At 39.5% G+C, this 21,666-nt stretch overlaps 1 protein-coding gene across 2 annotated transcripts; it reads left to right on the top strand.

Moving 5' to 3' along the window:
- The first annotated feature begins 307 nt into the window (after positions 1-307).
- LOC144664635 (uncharacterized) lies at positions 308-19,516 on the top strand. Of its 2 annotated transcripts, XM_078525799.1 has the most exons (13): positions 308-325; positions 3,084-3,180; positions 3,275-3,565; positions 5,117-5,560; positions 7,940-8,242; positions 8,826-9,134; positions 10,533-10,850; positions 11,573-12,175; positions 12,642-12,962; positions 14,141-14,488; positions 14,768-14,858; positions 15,526-15,590; positions 15,736-19,516. In XM_078525799.1, the coding sequence occupies exons 1-13, from the start codon at positions 323-325 to the stop codon at positions 15,774-15,776; spliced, it is 3,234 nt and encodes a 1,077-aa protein (XP_078381925.1). In that variant the 5' UTR covers positions 308-322; the 3' UTR covers positions 15,777-19,516. The 2 variants fall into 2 exon arrangements, with proteins under 2 accessions (XP_078381925.1, XP_078381926.1); XM_078525800.1 differs by lacking the exon at positions 3,275-3,565.
- Positions 19,517-21,666: the final 2,150 nt, after the last annotated feature.

The following is a 21,666-nucleotide window of genomic DNA, read 5'->3' on the forward strand; positions in this document are numbered from 1 at the left end:
TCTTTGGATTTTGCGTCATGGTGTGCGCATCCGAAATATCGAAAACAGATGTTGTTTGTGAAGGAATCTTCCAGTCGAGTCCAGCATCGTGATGACATAATCGTGAACTGTTGTTGAACGTTAGGAACACAAGCGAAAGGAAGGATAATTTCTTTTTCATTTTCCATAAAAGTGAGTAGTCTAGCGTTTGTTGTAAAAGATTTCCAATTTATAATGAGCTTCTTTAATAATTCGGTAAAAATCTACAGAATCAACAGCAAATCATTGAACGTGGCACAGTTGGTGCTTACTCTTTCATTTTATTATCCGCGAACTCTTAACCATGGTATGTCTATTGTAATAATTTATGCTACTCAGTAACCACAGACCGCGATAAGCAGCGCCACTTTCAGGCAGTAATGAGAGCGCAAAATGCGAGCGAGCGAAGTTGTTGACGTCCGAGCGAGAAGTGCAAGCAAGCTCAGTGAAATGGGCCTCCTTTTTTTCTCTCTCCCCCCAGAGACTCACTCCTACTCGCTCGCGTATCGGAGTCGCAAGGCGATCTAAAGGGACGTTTATTTCCTTCTCTTACTTCACGGGGCGTTAGAAATTATTGCAAAAATCCAACAGGGCAATGTTTTTTCGCTAGACCGAAAGCTGGACGATTGCTTGTTGGCCACGATGCCACAACACAATAAAGCATCCTCATTGCGTAATACAAACATGTTCCCTAATCCATTGGAGCCATGATCCCTTTGAGAAAGCGCGCCTAAAAGATGTGCTTCTGTAACTTTATAGAAACACAAATCCGACGCAAACTGTTGAATAAAGGGATTTGCATTTTGACAATCGCAATAAACGAGTCATTTCCTTTTCTCTTCTCGCATGTTGTTTAACAAAAATGTAAAGCACGTGCGACCACGTCCTGTGAAATTTTGGGATACCTTGCGGAGAACCTGAAAAGCTATGAAACAGTCGCCTAGGGCTCAATATTTCCCTTTCGTGTTTCGAAAAATTGATAATAAAACGTAATGGGTTTCTCATTCGTAAGTAGAAATTCTGAAGACTGTAACATGGAAGAATTATTCAATGGGCTACACATAACGTATTTTATTATATAAATGGTGTATAGGGTGTTTTTTTTTTTTTTTTTTTGTCTTACATGAAGTAGGATAAATCTGTCGATGAAAAAAATCGAGTGTGGGAGCGACCGAAAAGGGCGGAAAGATGGAAATAAACTGTTCAGTAAAAGAACAAACTCTTTGAAGTTTAACGAAAATTTATATTGCCAGAAAGACAAAAGTTTTCATCATCCATTCTGAATAATTTTTCTACTATGTCTAATTTTGTTTTCTTTGGGGGGTGGGGGGGGGGGGGGGGGGAGTACTCAAATTTTACGAGTATAAAATTTAACCGCAAAAAATTTTAGCCAGTACTCAATTTAGCGATTTCGTCCAACTCGCTTAATTCGCTAAATTTTATAGCTGCTAACAATAGTAACTTTAAGGTATCTTGTTAATAACTAAAACAGTAAAGAACGAAGATTGAAATGATAAAACGCGGACTGTAAATTCTGCAATGTGCCTTCAAGGTGTTTCAACCATGCAATGTCATTATTTGCTTTTCCAAGAGATACTCACGAAAGTCACCGATCCGTGGTAAAGCTTTTCCACCCGAGTAACCAGGGCAGTCAAGCGAACGGAATGTTTATTCGCTTCACTAAATTTAAAAGATGTTCTTTTACATTACTTCATGGATGAGAAATGGCCGTTCCAACCACTTTGCTTTCGATAATTTTCTTGTTGTAAGCTCATGCCGGTTCTTGAGCAATCAGTTACTCATTTCATCTGCAACTGCTGATGCGGTGAGGTGTGGTTCAGATCTAATTGACTCAAAGTTAAATGTTGTAGAGAGTTTTGAAGAAAAGTGCTCCACTTTACAGGCCAAGGCCGGGTTAAATAATTTTACAGTTGTGGTGCTGGATTTCGATAAGGACAAAAACGTTAAAGTTTATAATTATTTTTACTAAACTCGGAAAAGCGCTCCCCCGGCCGAAAAAAAGGGAAAAAAAAAATTTAATACTCTTATAGGAGAAAGGAAGTTCTAGATTGCGATAAGATTAATGTTGAAATAGAATGAATAAGTTTTAACTTATTAAAATAATTTTAAAGAAACCTGTGTAAGTCTAGCAGAGTTTATCAGGTGAATACAGCGAGAGGAGGCTAGTTTTTAAAACAAAAAGATCAGAGATTCCGTTAAGATTCTGTTCATTATTCCCTTCGAGCAAAGTAAATTTCTACTTCTATTTAAAAGTTCAACTCGAGAAGAAACCATTTAAAGTATAAAGTCAGTGACATCTGTCAGTCAGGGGATTCCCTTTGTAAAAATCCATTTAAATTCAGTCGTCTCCGTTTTGAACTCAGCTACACTGTGGGACGCAGAAATATTTTGAGAAAAAAAATTTAGAGAAAAAAGATTTAGAGTTAAAACGCGATGAACTTGTATTCACAAATTTGGTTTTGTACTTTACGGCCCTTGATATTTATCTAGCGCTGTTTTGTTTTCTGTGTCGTTTTAAAACCTTTAACACATAGCGCACTCGGGCGCTCCGGTGATAGGCGTTTAAACGATTAAACAAGTCTTCACAAGAACACCAACTCGACTAAAAAGATACTCGGTTTTATTTCGCTTTTATAGTAGCAATCTACATCAATAGAAATAATCATAACATCTAGCCGTGTTTTCAATTGTCTGTGTCAAATAAATACGGGTATTTCGCGGTACCAGTTAGCGCTTTCAATAGTCGTCTATGAAAATTCTTCTTATATGACGGTATGCTTGTGCTTTTAATGACATCAAGAATACCCCTGCAGATTTTACACTTCTGTGTCACGTGACCACTTTTTGGTTTCTGATTGGAGAGCGCGAGAGTCAGTGATGATGTAATTGAATTCTATTGTTCGGCGGGATCGCTTACCTCCCGTAACCTTCATAACAAAAGAATATAATTTTACTATGGCAAAAAGTTAAAAATAATCACTTTTTCGTGCTTGAATTTTTTTCGCTTAAAAGAATATTGTTTAGGTATTTTTTTTATAATTTAGAATAATGCGACAATGTGGCTGAGAAGGAGAACCATGGCATCGCGAAGAAACATGTACATCCGCGTATTGCTTATATGGCTCTGCGCCCTTTGTAAAGGTAAGCAATTTTCGCGCCGATTGATTTTATCGGTTTTCCAGTTGTGTGTGCTTGAAATACTGTTTGACTAATATTTATTCGTGTGTGACTTTAGTCATGTGTTCCTCCAACTACCTCGAAAACTGTAAGAACACGAAAATTGAGGAGAATGTCACACTTAAGGGTGGTATAGGAGCCGGGACGTTTCGAAAGCTTGGGAAGGTGACCAGCATGGAGTCTTGTATAGAACTGTGTTGCAAAACTTCAACTTGTGATGTCGCGTTCCTCTCAGCGGCTAAATGTTATGGAGTTGAATGCGTGAGTGACGAAGAGTGCAAGGCTACAGCCACTGATACCTCAGATATTAAGGTCCTCATAGCACACGTGCGAACGGGCCATAAAAAAGGTTAGTGGACTGGCAGTTATTACGGCGGCGGTTATTTAAGCAACTTTGAGGCTTTGCGAGCAAACTTGGCCTAAGTCACTGGCAGATTGAACTTTTAAAGGAAGTCCGTTATCCCGCGTTTGAGGGGAAAAGCGAGGCGTTGTTCAAAAGAAATGGATTATTCAGGACTGACGTGGCATTAAGTTGGCTTTTTACGAAAAGGGAACCCTTAAATGGCATCTTTTCTCGTTAGCTTTATTTTACCGCGCTTTTGCAATGGTTGTTGGAGCTTTATGGTGTATTTGAGGACTGATTTTGCGCTTGGGATAAATTTCAGTGGAGCGAAAGATGATTTCTACGGCGATTAGTCTCATTAATCTTTGATCGCTTACAGATTTGAAAGCCTGAAAGGCAGCTAGCCACCCGAAGCAGAATAAAAGCCGGAACAGGTTGTCAAGCCACAGTGTTTTCCAGATATCTGTTAAAAAGCAGTTTTCATTCTTCCATACAATTCTTTTTTGTAAAGTTCTTAAGATAGTTCTCTTTTTGTTTAGCACTGAAAATTAACTTCGGACTTCGAAATTTTCTTACACTGCACGGATAAAACAAATCAAAGTTGTTTATACGTTAAGGACGTTTAGCGAATTGGCGCATTTTAAATTCGAGATAAGAGAATCTAAGGCAAGGAGCTGTGTCTGGCAAGAAAATAACGCTTTTTGTGTGAACCTGTCAGCGACTTAACGCCAACTTTTATCAGTACCTAAACCAGTTATTTGTTTTAAGTTATTTTACGCTTTCAAGCACACACAACCGGAGAGCTAGTAAAACTACAGAGCTCACAGTTTATTGTAATTTTCAAGTCTGTCATTTGCTTGCTTTTTATTTTAGTACATTTGGTGTAGCTTTAGGCTTTAGTTAGGGTTTTTTTAAGGTGCAATTTTAGGTAAATTGGGGGTACTTGGTACGTATTGGGGCAGAATATGTTCTCTTATATGCACGGACCTCACTTGACTTAAATTAATATTGAGTTGAAAAACTTTTAGCTGTCTGCACTAAGCCATAACCGAGGCCTACAGCCTCTCTTTCTTAAAAATGGTAATTCGTTTTGGTCTAGTGTACATTTTCATGTACAAAGATCTCTTTGGTGTACGGTTTTGCACGGGGCCTCGTTCTGGAACCGAGGCAAAGGAAGCTCGGATAATTTATTGGGATTGTGTGACGTGACAGGACTGCAAAAATCCTTTCTCTGTGCTTAACTATGAAATGCTCTTTTTATGCCCTTGGTAGGCTAAATGTGTTAGACTTTTTTAACGTAGGCTTTTACTTACTACGAGGAAGAAAAAAAAAAAAAAAAAAAAAAAAAAAATTTATAATTAAAAAAAAAAAAAAAAAAAAAAATAAAAAATAACGGAATCTTACGCGCGTGATAAAATTCAAAGGTTTTATTACCTAAACGGATTGGATCGTTTTCGATCGCGAAAACAGCTTCTTTTGGCATTTCTCAATGAGCAAAATGGAATTGTTGAAAAAAATAAATAACTAAAACCCGTTTCTCTTTTATTACTTTTGCAGATAATACGTCGCTTGCATTTATCACTCCAAATTTCACATCGAACGTCAAACAACATCCAAACGGATTTTTAGGCCCAAATCAGGGGCTATCTGCTAATACACCGAAGGGCCTCATAGCCCAGGGACAAAAAACCTCAGACAATGTAAACCCGTCAATGGCTGGACAGTGCCAGGCGGGGAAAGTTTTTAAGGAAGTGACTTTAAAAGGCGGCATAAACGCCGGGACTTACAAAGATGTCGGCTCCGTGAAAAGCATGGAGGAATGTTCAAGTAAATGCTGCGAATTTGCGGCGTGTGATTTAGCGTTTATGCTTTCAAGTAGATGTTATCTTGTTGGGTGTTCGGAAGGCAAGAACTGTCAAATACAAAAAGCGAAGCCTTCGCCGTATCACCCTTCTGTGACTTATATAGAGCGCTGGAACAAGGAAGGTGTAAAACACACAGGTAGGTAAAGCTCTAAACTGTCACAGTTCCCTATTTTCCCGTGAAGTCGTAGAGATCGATCGTTGAGCTCGACGGGTCGCTATCTTGGTTCCTGAACGCGAACGAGAACTGGGTAAAGTACAAAATGCCCGCGCCTAGGGGTGCGGGGTGTTTACAGCTTTGGGGAATTTTGCAGTCTCCCCATTTCTCGCTCGCGTTCAGAAACCAAGATGGCGACCCGTCGAACTCAACGATCGATCTCTACAACTTCACGGAAAATAGGGGACTGTGAGCAGTGTAATAAAGTTCGACACGTTATTACTAATTTAACATTTTTGCTTCTACGACAAACGCTCGGATTATATGTGAACAGGAGTGCTTTCCATTTAGCCAAAAAACCCCGGAATTTCGGTTGAAAGTCAAATGGAACAGTAATTTTCCGGAAAATCCGATCAAAAATTGTGGACTACGTTTTGAGGTAGTCCTTTTATTCCGGTTGGAACGAACCGTCGGAAATTTTCTTTCCATTTGAACGAATCTGCCGTTTCCAGGCCCTTTTTAGGACCTCCGCGCGGTTTACAATATGGCCTTCTTATACCGATGTAGAACGTGTATGACTATGTTCACCTCGACCATAGAAATGGCAGCACTTGTTTAACAGGAGAAATATGCTGCCTGCCTCTGGTATTCCACGTTGGAATTGTTCTTGGGACAGGATCTAGCTCGAACGTGCCAAGTGTCACTCGACTGCGAAATTTACTCGGTGCGTAGGTGGGAACAGTTACTTCAAAATAACCTTGCATTCTGTTTAAATCGCGTCTCATGGAATAGCTGACAGTAGTAAATAGCATCAGCCCATCTTCTTCGTCAAAACGTTTGTTTTCTACCTCAAAATAGTCAGCTATATCTAAATAAAACAACACTGAAATTCGCGCTAGATCGAGTGAGCGGGAAGGAACGCCTGGTAGAATAATGATAAGCCAAATCTCATCCGGTCACTCGTTGTATTCGGAAAATCGCTTACCATTATGCAACTATCACACCAACCGGATTTTTGTTACAAATGGTAAGCAGCCCCGGTCTCACATAGAGCGATTTTCGATTCATTGTTGTTAAACCAAAACCAAAGTTATCAAAATCACAATGGACGCAGAAAATCCAGTGAACCAATCAAAACTCGAAGCAAATACATGTAGCCGGCACAAAGCGCGGGAAAACTTACGCGAGTGAGTCATGATTGGTTTGGCTTTACTACTGATTGCTTGAGAAAATGGCGTTGGTTTTTTTAAAACCAATCACTAAGCGAAGTGAAGAAAAACTAAAGCGAGCGCGAATTACTTTCGAAACTCGAGTGAAAACCGCTATGTCAACACAGCTATGACTTTTAATATCGGGGCCCTCGTCAGTAACTTTCCCAGAGTTGCTTTCGTGTCTACACTAGGCTAAGTATATATAGACACTACCTTCATTTCTATTTCCAAATTCTAGGCATGTTTATCGAGATCTCTGATCCTTTTTAGTTTGAATACTGAATCACGAGAGCATAACCAGTGGAGTGTAGCAGTGGAGTATGTGTTATTTGTTAGCCGGGCTATTTTTTGAATCAATTAAAACTTGATGAATATATCATCTGAGAATCGTTAGAAAGATTGTTTATGCACTAAAAAAAAATATTTCTTACGTTAAAATAGCACAAAAGGTTACAGTTGATTGGGCCAATCTCTATCTAAATTTTTCTAAACGTACAGTCAAGCTCGAGAACGTATAGCTTCAGATAAGAAAGTAAATAAAAGCTTACTTTAGGGTGAAGTGGAAAGTTTCGTTTTCCTCTTAGTTTTTCTTCTTAATTTAAGTCTATTTAACTCCAAGCGCCGAGCCACGTTATATAAGAGCGGCGCTCTTACTTTGAGAGGTGTTCGTTACTCAACGTGCTGCCTAAGGCTACGTTTACACGGACACGATTATCAATCGACACGGTTTTATGACCTCGAAACCGCATCGAAAACGACACGGTTTCGAAGTGTTTACACGGAGCCTATCTAACGATTTTTCGACTGTTTTCGAATGTGATTGTATAAGCAAGCGCTGCTCTCTATGCTTCAGTTTCACCATGTTTACCCTTCGCAAGCGAGCCAGTTCGTGCCAAAATGCATGGCCGTTTTCGAATCGATGCGGTTTCGCTGATTTTTGACCGTTTACACGACAACGAAACCGTATCGTTTTGAAAACGCTCCACTTTTAACAGCGTTTTCAAAACGACCCGGTTACAGTAGTGGTCTCGATCGGTGCCGTGTAAACGAAAGGCGTAACCGCAAAATGAAACCGTGTCCGTGTGAACAGTGCCTAAAGAGACTTGCTCGTGGGGTGTCCACTAACGCTTGATTCTTCTTTTTATTTCAGTTTTCTATAGCGATTCAACTGAAACCAAATTCAAATGTCCCGAGGTAAAGCCCTTAACCAAGGTAACACTCAAAGGTGGACTAAAAGCCGGTGATTTTACAGACACCGGCAAAGTTGGCAGCATTAAAGAATGTTACGAGACATGCTGTCAACAGAACACATGTAACCTGGCCTTCATGCTGGGTCAAAACTGTTTTTCAGTCAAGTGTTATAATAAAGACTTGTGTAGCACCATTCCGGCGCAACCCTCAATTTTTAATCCACAAATTGCGTACGTTTGGAGCCGAAATGAAATGAAAAATGGTAAGTAATCATTGTTACTGTCTCTAAGGAGATTTTACACGAAAAACAGACCGTTTAGCATGCTTAGTGGCTTTTCAAATTACCCCTGGTAATGACAGAATTGAATGAGTTGTTGACAATTAAACAGTACCACATGAAAGTACTTCTCAATAGCTCAATCTGAAAGGCCACAATGAAGTTTAAAGCTTTGACAACCTACTACAGCATAATGATCAGTACCATATTAAAGTACTACTTAATAGCTTTTCTTTGAATGGTGGCACACAGACTTAAAAGCTAGAACCACCTTGTACAGCATAACAAACGGTACCACATAAAGTACTGCTCAATAGCTATCTTTTGAATGGTCGCACACAGTCGCACACAATAAACAGTGCATCATGAACGTGCTACTCAATAGTTGTTTTTGAATAGTCAAACAGGTGCACTAGGGTTTCATCGACAGATTTTTTGTAACATTCTTCTCGTTCTTTTAGAAAATAAAAAAATCAGTTTATTGGCCCCATGAATGTTCTTAACATCAATTGCATTAAAACGACATAAATTCTTAAACTTTATTGCCATACTTTTAATTTATTTTCAGATGCACCAAAGAATCAAATACTAAAGCCACAATTGGTTTGCCCAGCTGGGAAGGTTTTGGACAGCGTGACACTTGTAGGTGGGATCAATTCCGGGTATTTTCGCGATCACGGCAAAGTGAAGGACATGCAGAAGTGTCGACGCATATGCTGTGAAATGCCGCATTGCCACCTCGCCTTCATGCTATCATCAAATTGCTTTTCAGTGGCGTGCAAAAGCGCGGACGCTTGTAAGACACAGCCTGCAAATCCATCAAGATACAGCCCCAAGATATCGTACGTGAGAAATTATGACAACAATGAGCTACTGGGTAAGAATAACTTCCTTTTATATTTTCTGTTTAAAGGGGCTGTGTCACGGCTGAGTTAGGTTTATTTTATTAAGATTTGCCAAATACTTCATGAAACTTAATGTTTGCAAAGAGAATACTTCTGTGGATCCAAGTGACAAAACCATAGCTTCATTGCAACCAAATGTGTCTCCCTGGTGTTATATTTTAAAGGTACAGGCAAACGAGATTAACTTTGCGCCGATTAACGATGAGCCGGATATAGGCTACATAAACCTAGTGTAATTACTATTTTCGTTATTTTGTGACCTGGATATTTCAACTATAAGTTCGATTAGGAAAGGTAAGAACTTGCGAATATAATTCAGCTTGCGGCCTTTAACTTGGTCAAACAATATCAAGTGATCAAAACATTTTGAGTCCATTGTGTTTCAATGTCACTTTTTAAAAGCTCCCGTGTGCTAGAATCAGAATAAGTTATTCTTCATCTCGAATCCGGTGTCTTTCACGGAGAATCGGGTTTCGCTCCCGATCCACTCCCTGCGGCTTCTCCAGTAAATACTTTGAAAACTGTTCAGCCCAACAATATTTAAAAAACCCATATTGCAATCCGTTTCAATCTTCGTCGCTTTTTGCTATCCGAACCTTCTTTTGTATTTGCAATGTTATTGAAATGTTCCTTAACTGTTTTAAGGGGTTATTATTTAATTGTTATTGAATTTGATGGTTATTGACTTACTTGGCTTATGTCCAAAGCCCTAAGTGGGCAAAGGGCCGGAAAACATATAATATATTACACGGATAGGTATTCAGTATATGTTTACCCCGGGGGGTACTCCCATAAATTTCGGATAGGGGTGTGCCGCCAAGGTTCTTAAAACCTGACCCTATTTAAGGATAAAGAAAGCGAAAATTGATACCCTTTTTAAGGCCCAAAACCGAAAAATGACACCCTATTTAAGGGGAGGAGAAACGTTCCGTGACGACCCAAATAACGGCTAACCGCGCACGGCAAGACACAAATCTTTATAAAATCGCTTTTCTAATACCTGAACTGAAAATTCAGTTTTCAGATAATTTTTCTCGTTTAGCTGGGCGTTTCTTTTAGCTAATAGAATTTAGGTACCCTATCTAAGGATCACAGCGGGAAAACATTGCCAAAAGGAGCAAAAATGATACCCTATTTATGGACTAAGAACCTCAAAAACCATACCCTATCGGGCGGCACATACCTATATAGGCCACATATGGGAGTACCCCCCCCCCCCCGGGATGTTTACGGTGATCCACTCTTCTCCAGCTGTTTATTCACACTGAGTAGAAGGGAAAATCCCTGCTCTTAAAGTGTAAAGCAACTGTGATTTTTTTGAGTAAATAAACTGTAAAAGGTGAAATTAACTTGTTCCTTAACAATACTAGGAGTTCCAAAGGTTGCAGAACAGCAAACGAAAGAGACCATCCCTGGTTTGGCACAGACACCTGTCACACAACCTTCAATGCCAGCACAGCAACCTCAAATCCCTGGGCTAAACGCTCCATCAGCTGACGCAACACAGTTGGCGCAGTTCTCGCAGACTCAACTGCCAGGGCAGACACCTCCTCTTGGGCAACAGCAGCAGCAACAGCCGTCAACCCTTGTACCACCCCCACTCCCTCCGTCACCGTTTGGCTCGATCACGCAGCTGGGACAGAAGCCAATAATGCCACTACCGGGAGCCCCGCCAGACAGCGGCGCAGGTTTGTTACATTTTTTTAAACTAATTAAATAGTAGCTACTACTAACAAACTACAGCTTTATAACACAGTCATCTTTTCAAAATGGTTGGCTACAATCTCAGACAAAACGGTTGCGACAATTTCCTTTTTCCTGGCATATTTAAGGTTATAAAGGGTACCCTGGCTTACTTTCCCTCCTCTCCCCCCTCCTCAAGGTTGTATTCAATCAAGAATCTCGTGTACATGATAGAAGCAACCTTATGGGACAAAAGTGTACGAGGGAAGGGAGGGGATTACAAAACTCCAGTTCTTTTTTTAGTGGCATTCAAGAAAGAGTGTTAAGTATTGGCACAGAACTCATGTTTGTCTCAACTGGTTTGTCCAAGATTGTAGAAGCGCTATTGTTTGTATTTTTTGTCCTTAACTGAGAAAGCACAGTTACAATGAAACATGTTTAACGAGCTTATATTTAAAAAAGATATAAAGAAACGTAGAGGACTAACAATCTATGCTTTACTTTTGACCAAATGCATCTTTTAATTTTGTTTTTCTCTTTTTAATCGACTTAAAGGTAAGAAATGCATTCCTTTCTTTTTCTTAAATTCAAAAAAAGAAATTGAATAAATTAACTTAAACTAAATAAATTAACTTAAATATGACTTGTAAAACTTGAATAAATTAATTAAGACGCATCGATGTTACAAGACGACAGCTAAACGACAGTTTCCCGCCTTTTTTCACAGCTATGCAATTTCCAATGTCACCCGCAGCACCTGCCGAACAAGTAACACCTGTAGCACCAGTCACTTCCGGCGGAAATCAGCCTGTCACCAATCAACTTGAAACCAAGAAAACAGAAATTCCGGTCGCTGGACAGAAAGAAGAAAGCTTTCAAAACCAAATTAAGTCGGCGGCAGCTGGTCAGGCCATGTCGATGAATATCGTAAATGGAAAAATTGAGTTAACGCCCGTCGGAGGATCGAATACGTCCGACGATTCTTCCGGGAAAACTTCGAAAGTTTCCGAAGTCCCCGAATCGAAAGGCGATACGAAGAGCGACTCGGGAAAGAAAAAATGCGACAAAGCGAAGGTCCTTGACAATGTCACACTGAAGGGTGGAAAGAAAGCTGGAAAGTTTAATAACCATGGTGATGTGAACGGAATGGACGAGTGTCAGGCTATTTGTTGCAAGGATACAAAGTGCCACGTTGCTTTTATGCTCGGCAAGACATGTTACTCAGTTACTTGCAAGAATAAGGATCTCTGTGAACACACGAAAGCTCCTCCAACAGATTTTAATCCACAGCTTTCATACGTGAGGCCAATGGAAACTTCTGGCAAAAAGGGTAAGCTGATTTCTGAAAATTCAAACGAAATATTTTGGCTTCTTGAGTTCTCGATGTTTTCAGTGCAATACATGTAATTAATTAGTTCCTCTTTGTCCCTCCCTTTTTAAATCTCCCCCTCCGTTGGACTCACCCGCGTGAGCCTGGGAAAGGGGTTGGATAGGTCGATGGTCAAGGGTAAAGTTCTCCATTTTTCTATAAATTCATTTGAGTCCTCACTGAACACAGCAAGCATCCTATAACCAAACTAGAGGAATGTTGACCATTTAGTTATTTGCTTTTATTTCCCAATACGCTAAACAGATAAAAACTAGTTACAACTTGTTACAACTGGTTGTGAGTTGGGGATTTGAATCTAGAATACCGTAATTTGCTCAAACCTGAACACAAGGGTTTCTTGTAAAACGACCTAAAAATTCATGCGGTCTCATTGTTTTTACAACTAAAGTTTTTATTTACATTTCAGAATCTAGTGAAGCTCCAGTCATCCCACCAGAGCCAAAGGATCTTAAATGCAAACACAGCAACATCACAAATGACAAGGACCTTCCGAGTGGAGTCCACAAAAACAATTTTACAGTCGTCAAGGACGTCGACACCATGGCCAAATGTATGGAAAAATGCTGTGACAGCAGGAATTGTGACTTGGCTTACATGGTAGAGAAGAAATGTTATTCTGTGTCGTGTTCTAGCAAGGAGGACTGCCGACCTGTGTCAGTGAAAGCGTCCAAGAAGTCACCTCTTATTTCTGCTATGGTGATGAAAGTGGAACCTAAGGAAGAAACAGGTAGGGGATGCAGATCAAGAGGTGCTCAAAAAAGGCGCAGGGAGGGTCGAAGTGAATAAGGCCCCTTTCCTGCACCAAAAAGGGGAAGGGAAAGAGTGGAGAGGGGGTGGGGGGGAAATGAAGTTGGGTCCTTTCGTGATCCAGTAGGATCGAGGACCCGGGGTAAGGGGTTTTGCAAGGATATGGCATTTTCAAAATAAGATGCAAACAAAGATAAAGATAAAGCAAGTATTTTTACTCAATTCAGCAGCAGCGTACAATAGAGTACTGCTAAAACTTTTTTAAGAAGGAAGCAACCATATTATGCTAAATATGTTGGAATTAGGTCTTCAGGCATTTGTCTGGCCTTTCTAGCAAGGCATGAAATTCAAAGTTTATTTATTTATTTATTACGATTTACTCCATACAAAACAAATACAATATGAATAATTAAGATAACTAACTAAAAAACAAACAAACAAACAAAAAGCTGTGGAGAAGGAGACAACCAAAAGCGCAATGACACCATACTAGGGATGTCCCCACTTATTAAAATTTAAAATATATATACTAGTTATGCAACGCTTTCAAGTGGTATACTATGGAATATCCCACGAGTCACTTGTATTTTCTCCGTATACACACGTGCCTTTAGGCGAGTGTGTATACCGATAAAATACAAGTGACAAGTGGGATATTCCATAGTATACCACGAGAAAGTGTTGTGTAACTATTTTATACCATGCCATAGAAAAAACGCTTACTAAATTTCGTCAAGAATACAGTCGCAGCGCACTATGGGAAGGTTGGGTTGAATACCGTCGAATATACAACGGCTTTCCTTTATTCTGATTGGCTGTATTTTCTATGGCATGGTATAAATACAAATATACAAATACAAATATACAAATATTCTAATTATCCAGAAAAAATCTTTCGAAACATATTATTGTTGGGTGTTTCCTGCTCGGATTAAATCAGAGCAGGAAACACCCAACAATAATGGCTCAAATTTCTTTAGCGATTTCAAACAGAAAACCTTATATTAAAACGAAACAATCTCGAGGAAACGGTTCCAAAGTCTCATAACAAAATTCAAGTTGTTTCGGTTCTTTTAAAATTAAATAGAGAGTTTGCAAATAAACATTAACAGTAGATAGGAAGATGGTCACTGCTAAGATCTTTGTTTACCTCCCCAGATTTGTCCGCTGTTGCCTCTCCACCAGAAGATTCCACAACCACAGAGTTTGCGTCCCAAACAGGAAACTGCAGATTGGACAGTAGAATATCGAGCGATATCAAACTCCGTCCAGAAGATAAAACCAGTAATTTCACAGATATGGGTAAAGCGGAAGATATCCACCGATGTATTGGTCGGTGCTGCGCTCGCCCTACGTGCGACATCGCTTATTTACTGAATGACAAATGCTTCGCGGTTCAGTGCCTTGATGGCGTCTTGTGCCAGACAAGCGCAGAGCCTGCAGGGGCTGGGGCAAACGTCAAGTTGGCTTACATGAACAGAGGATCGTCTGCACAAAAGGAAAAAGGTTAGTGTTGTATGGGTTCTGGAGCTCAGTGAAAAAAAAAACAAGAATGTGGTTATTTTTGAGTGACGTAACTGTCTCCTAATTGTCTCTGGCCTTAATCCTAGCCCTCAGAATCAAACTGCTTGTGCCTTTTTACGTCAAACGTTCGCGCCTTTTTTTAAGTCTGATTTTCTCATTTTCTTCGCGTACTCTTGGCACATGTTCCTGAACTGTTCTAACAGTTTTTTTAAGAGAGCGATTTTAAAAGATTTTGATTTTTGATTTTTTTTTCTTTTTTAGATTGGATGATTGTGTACATCATCGTTGCCTCACTGGCTTTCGTGGCAGGAGTTGGTGGAGTCATATGGGCAGTGTGTATTTGCACGAAAAGGTGAGACAACATCATTACAAGTGGTATTTGCTTATTTAAAGGGCTGTGTCACGGCTGAGTTAGGTTTTAGTTTTGCCAAATACCGGCTATGAAACTGAATGTTTGCAAAGACATTACTTCTATGAATCTAAATGACAAAACTATAGCTTCCTTGCAACCAAATGTGTCTTCCGGGCGTTATAATTTAAATTTGCAAGCGAACGAGATTAACTTTGAAAACTGTGCAGCCCAACAAAAGTTCAAAAATCCATATCGCAATCCATTTAAATCTTTGTCACTTTTGGCCATCCGTACCTTCTTTTGAATTCGCTGTGTTATTGAAATATTTCTTTACTGTTTTAAGCAGCTATTTTTGTATTTCACCGAATTTAATGGCCATTTCCCGTGCTGAAATTTGGCTAAAATCCGTGACACAGTTCCTTTAAGCAGACAATCCCCAGACAATGTTCACAAGATAAAGTGCTTAGCAATGTTATCAAATAGAATAAGACTAATGATTTGGTTTCAAATTAATAGAAACCAATCTCTCATTTCGGCGTGCCTTGTGCCAATACGGAAGTGCGTTATGAATGTCCGGCATTGAATGTTAAGACAAACCATGTACACAGAAAATGGAAGTTTTGTGCTTGAACATTATTCTCACAGTTGTCTTTTTAATTTACTGCAGACAAAAACTTCGTAAACAAAGAAGAATGCTCGACGACGATGAAGACGACGAAATGCTTCCTAAACGTAAGTTGGGATGATGCTCTACCATAATAGATCAAGGAAGAGACCTTTCAGGAAGTTTATAATATATCTTTTAAATAATTTTATTGAAATGAAGACTCTGCTATAACACTCCACTGATTCCTATTTGTATTTGATTTTTCATCAGCAACTCAGACAAGATACAGAACGCCGATGCCAAGATATTAACGGACGAAAAGTCCTTACCATAACAACAGATTGCACGCCTCATCTTCGGGACTTCGTGGCATTTAGGCGCTTTGTTGACAACCTTCACTTTTAAATTTGTTTTATACATCTTGGATGAAATATTAGAGTCACGAATGCACCCCTAGGAGTTTCCACAAGTTTCAGAGTAGCCTGGAATGGAAAGAAATGGCGCTAAACAAGAAAACAGAAGTGAAGGGTAGACAAAACTAGTAAGCTTCCGAAGTTCAATGTAACAAAGATGGCGTCGGTCTTTGACCTTGGACCCACAATGCAGATGTACGTCCCTTACTGCGCATGCTTCTTGCGTGACGGCTGGTCACGAGGAACGACTTCTTTGAATGTGAACTGATTAGACCTTCCGAAGGTAGTCATGTTTTTAGTGGAAAGGAAAGCTTACATGTTCATTTATCATAATACAGTCCAGTCTTTATCTCAAAACTGCTTCATTTGGTATTTAGAGCGGGGATTTATACTCAACAAATATCAATGTATTTCTTTTCTTAATATGTGCTGATCGATAGGTTGCCAGTCGATTGTTTTAATTTACCAAGCTGAGGAACGTAGCTTAAACTGCTCTCGTCTCAGAGAAGTTGTTAATGTCTGCATTTCTTTTAAAAGTAAGAGCGCCTATACCTAAAATTTACTAACAAATAACTTTAGAACATTGCATGGCTTTTATCAGAATATCTTACTTAAAGGAAATGCAGAACTAAAGCAAATTTCATAGAAACTTGTTTGTACAAAATGCCGGGCTCGGATTTTCAAATAATGAAAACTTTGACTTATTTGTGTTATGGCTACAATAGTGACAAGTGATTAATAAGGCCTACTCTGGGAACCAAAGTCGCCGTAACTTTGGGCGACTTAAGGCGGCTAGTACTTTAGGCGATTTTAGCTTATTTTGTCCAAAATTACGGGCGATTTTGGGCGACCTTGTGGTGATTTTGAGCGACTTTAGGCAATTTTAGGTGACCTTTTATGCAATGTTAGGTGACCGACTTAAGTACAGTTGTGGTATATATGTACATGGGAATCATCATGGAACACCATAAAGCATTGTTACAGAAAATATCTATACTATTTAAAGCCACTTAGAGCGACTTTGGGCGACTTTAGGCGATTTTGGGCGATTTTGGGTCCCAGAGTAGGCCTTTAATAGTCATCGGTCTTATCGGTCAAAACAAGGCGTATTTTAATATTGGTTAGAAAAAGTATTTTGTATTCATTCACTCAGTCATTTATTTTTATCGCTGTATAACCTGTCTACGCCTCTTAAAAAGAAAATTGACAACGCTGTCAATTGCAACAAAGGGAGTCTGTCAGAGATTGTCAATGTGCTGTCTTGATGCATTGACATTTAGCTCAAAAAGGCAAGGAATACATTGTTCTTATACAGGTAGCGTTCCTTTTGTTAAACAATCCATTTTCGGATCTAGTTAAATTAAATTTTTTGGATCTTCGTGTTAATTGAAACAAAAAATCTAAAAAAAAAGCGAAGATCGAGCCCCCACAAATGGCTGAGCGGCGTGACTATGTGATACAGTCCGGACAAAGTTTACTTAAGTGGAACAAAAAACTAAAACGAGCTTCAGTTAGCAATCTGATCGATCCGCTATCGGAGGTGGATTGTTCGGATTGCAATCTTAGATTGGTTTGTCCATAAATGGAACAGGAAATCTGATTTAAGATAGCAAAATCTGGATTTAGATTGGTTAAAACGAGCGCTGCCTCAAGAGTTTATACTTAGATTTTCTACCTAACCCTTTAAACAAGGTTACCAACGAAAACATTTCAGACATATGACTTTCGGTGTGCATTGCAGACAAGCCCTCAGCGTGTGGGTTAGATACTGTAAATACAAGCTTTAAGACGATACAAAATGAATTTGGAGAAAACGAAGGACATGCTTGCGATCAGAGCGTGTTGCTAAAAACCTCTAATTGGCGTCCAATGGCTTTTAAAGTTATAGTAATGTAGGTGATTCGATCAGTAGGTGATGGATTAACCTAATGGCGGATAATTCCCCCGAATTATTTTTGGCCAGCCTCCTTCATATTCATGTGATCATGCGATTGAGAAAGACTCGATGAAACATGAACTTTCCCTGTCTTAATTAATAATACTACTGTAGCATCTCTCGTAAGGTTGTAATTCTACTTGTCCTCTATTGTAGCGAGTGTATCGAATTTATGAGTTCGAGTTAAAAAAATTCGAGTTCGAGTTATGGGGTAACATTTCCCAGTTGGTCACGCATAGTATCGCCCTTATCACCAAATGAAAGCTAACCGAAAGCAAACAGGAGTGGAACTAACCGCAAGCAAATAGGAGTGGAGCTAACCGCAAGCAAACCTGAGTGGAGCTAACCGCAAGCAACTCGAACTCGATATTTTAACTCGAACTCGAAATTCTAACTCGAAATCGAACTCAACTCGAAATTCTAACTCGAACTCGAACTCACTGCATGAAATGGACAGACCCTATTGTAGCAAGAGCTGTTTTTTTTTCGAGCTAGAGCATTCGTTCCTGTTGTTTGTTCTATTGTTCTCTCCAAGGGTAGAGAGCCATTCATGTGAAATCTTGCGAGAGCTGCTACCCGGCATCCCCTACTTCATAAGTTACACAACGCAAAAAGGATACTGGCAATGATAATTAGGATCTAAAAATAGATGAGGAAGAATTAATCCCAGAATAGCTATTGCTTCATACAAATCGTTTTTTTCTCGATTCTAGTATTTAAAAAGAACAAGGTACCTACTGCTGTGTAACTTTTATACATCCCCCTGATTTGCAAAAGAGAGAATTTTCTACATGGTTGTTCACGAATAACTTCTGCATGTCACCAAATTTTCAGCCATCATCTACTTTCGACGACAATGAAGAAAGACTGCGTTTATCGATCTTCTTGAACCTAAAACTACAAGTTTTTGAATTTTGACTTGTTATGGAGCTTGGCAACAGCAAAAGTGGTTTTTCTTTTCTTTAAAACTGACAGGTTTAATATCAAGACGAGTAGAGAAGAGGCCTCCAGACCTCGTTGCTGTCCAAGGCACACAACTGTTGCAGTAATAATTTAAAATTTTCAGCAAAGACAATCCTGAGTGAAAGCTCTATTTTAAGTCCCCTCCCGCAAGGGGACACTGTCTTTTTTTTAAAGGGGCATTGTGTCGTCAAGGAAACATCGCCCGTAAGAGGACACCGTTGGGTGTGGTTCCTGAGGTGTCTTCGTATTGAAGATTCAACTGTAACAAATACGCAATGAATGACATTATTAAAGGGACTATGTCCCGGACTTTACCAGATTTTTGAACAGCCAAAATTTATGTTGGTGTCGCAGGAAACCAAAAAATAATAGTCCATTTTTATCTAAAACTGCTATATTGGTGCACCGAAACTTTTAACGAGCATCTTTGTCTGCGGATGGCTCGGATGGAAATGATTGCAACTTGAATAAGTATGGCTTACCTTTTTGCCTACCACTAATTTCAGAACAGTTTAGACCAAAAATATGCGAAATCCCCTTGACATAGCAACTTGAATTACCGTTGATCCCGAGTTCTTACTGTGCTACATGTAACATTTTATAGCGTTTGCGTTTTTTTTGGAATAGATAAAAGTAGTTTCTTTATGTCTGACAGATATCTGAAAAAATGTATATGTAGTTAATATTATTTACCTTGCGATTGTAGAATAGCAGTTTAATAAATACATTTTAAAAATAATTGTGTCTTTAATGTCTTTTCGAGGTAATTGCTTCCTCCTCATACCCCCTCTACAAGAACGGCCGCTTTTTGTAAGTTTGCTCACACTTTTCTTCACTTGGCTAGATCGAACACAAAGAAAGTGGTCAAGCCCATGCTAGTGATCCTCTGCAAGAGAGGTGACTTCCCTCTCGTCTCCACTGTCCAACGCAATAGCCATGCATAGCCGTACGTTTCTACGACGTTTTGCGTTGTGAGATCTCTCCATAAACTTAATAAAATCTAATATTAACCCCATAGCGTATCTATGACTGCTGATCTATTCTAAAACTCTTCGTTGTTGGATACAGGGGCCCGAGGTACTCTCCAAAAATTTTGTTGGGGTTGGCAGGTGCCCTTCCTATACAATTTTCCATACCCCATTTCAGATTTGACCAAAACTTTGATGTCCATTTTCAGACCAGACCTTACCCAGAACTGCTTCGGCTTACGTTAATTTTGAAAAGGGCATACAATCGCCTTTTTCAAGAATAATACCTAATTGTTGACTTGGTTGCACAAGCCATACCCAAAACGGTTTGTACACCACATCCTTTGACGTAGCACATACCATTATAGGTTATATAAAAGAGTACCCTCCTATTGGCATTGGGGGGGAGGGGGGGGGAGGGGGGGTCTATGGTCAAACCGCGGCTACTTACTAATACCTCCATTATACTAATACCTCTTTGTTACTAACGGTTCGCCTGGTACCATGGAAAACAGAATTCGTGCAATCTCAACCTCTAATCCATGATACATTGATTAATATAACAGTAAACTGAAAGTGGGGATCTTCTTTGGAAAGCTCCATTGAGCTTGCTAAGATCTCCTGCAACTGACTTTAATAATATGACGTTGTCATCAATGATGGATAAATAAAGTTGCAAAGTCCAAAGTCCACAAAATAAATACGGACACCCGATCAGCTCTGCATCTTTCGAATGTACACTACAAGGTGGCTTAAAATCGAACGAAGCCCAGATTCTTGCTTAAGACTAGCGCATGCAACATGCGATACGACTTGGGCCGCGTGCCTTCGTGTACGACCTTAACGTGACAATCTTAAGCAAGTCTTAGAGCTGATTTAGACGAAACAAGTCCTATCGTGAGTTGTTAAATGCAACAGTGTAAGCAAAAACCTTATAGGTTTTTTGGACTTTACTTGACTTGTATCTTTTTGTATGTAGTTTTATCAAGCTATACATATTCCGTATGGATCCGTTCCAAAACAGGCAACGAGGTTATTAGGACCCCTCTGGCTGGTCACGTTTACTGTAACCCGTTTAAGGTAATTCACGGGAAATAGAACTGCTCATAGATTTCCAACCAAACTTTGCCGGTTGGTTGCTTACCTTAAGGTAACTTAAAGTTTGAAATAAAAAAGGGGGGTCCCCGTATTTGTTTAGGACCAAGAATACCTTGTATATATGTATACACCACATAATTCCTTAATAATTCCTTTGCAAGTACTGGCAAAGTACACGTTTTCGGAGATAATGTATTTTTCTGCCATAAAAAGTGATTCGTATTCATTTTATAGAAGAATTTGATCGCTATTCTCGAACTAAGAGAAAAAAACAATGATAGGTCACCGTACTCGTTTACGAGAAAACGATGATTTATCTCTCTCGCGAGCCAAGCCTCCATTAAGTTTGTGTGCGTGCGCTAATTACGCGTAAAATTCTGCGCCGTAAGGATGCGCAATGCAATACAAGGGAATCACCTTAAACAAAAAGAAGTTTTTTTTTAACAATTTGAAGGCTGGAAAAAAGCACAACAAACAGAAAAAAGACGGAATGAGTCTATATATCCCGACAAAACGAGAACGTGAGCTCGCAAGAGTTTTTGAAAAGCTTTTGCTTCCGCTTTGACTGAAATTCTTTTGCACTTTGATGATTTTGTTTGTGCTCTCCTGCGCTCACATCAAAACTTGAGCCTCCTCAAGGAGTCCCGTCGAGAGTCCTCCGAAAAGGAATACGCTCTCGGACGGGTCGAAGGTAACTCTCGTACAACTGTAATTCCTTCAACCCCTGGCCATTCCGTTCTCATCTGTGCAAGGTAAAAGTTGCTCACTTGTCTATAAGATTTTATAGATTTCCTTCGGAAAGTTGTAGAGTAAAATTCATAAG

Source organism: Oculina patagonica, chromosome 9 (assembly GCF_052425735.1).
Source record: "Oculina patagonica isolate OP01 chromosome 9, crgOcupat, whole genome shotgun sequence".
Taxonomy (NCBI): Eukaryota; Metazoa; Cnidaria; class Anthozoa; order Scleractinia; family Oculinidae; genus Oculina; species Oculina patagonica.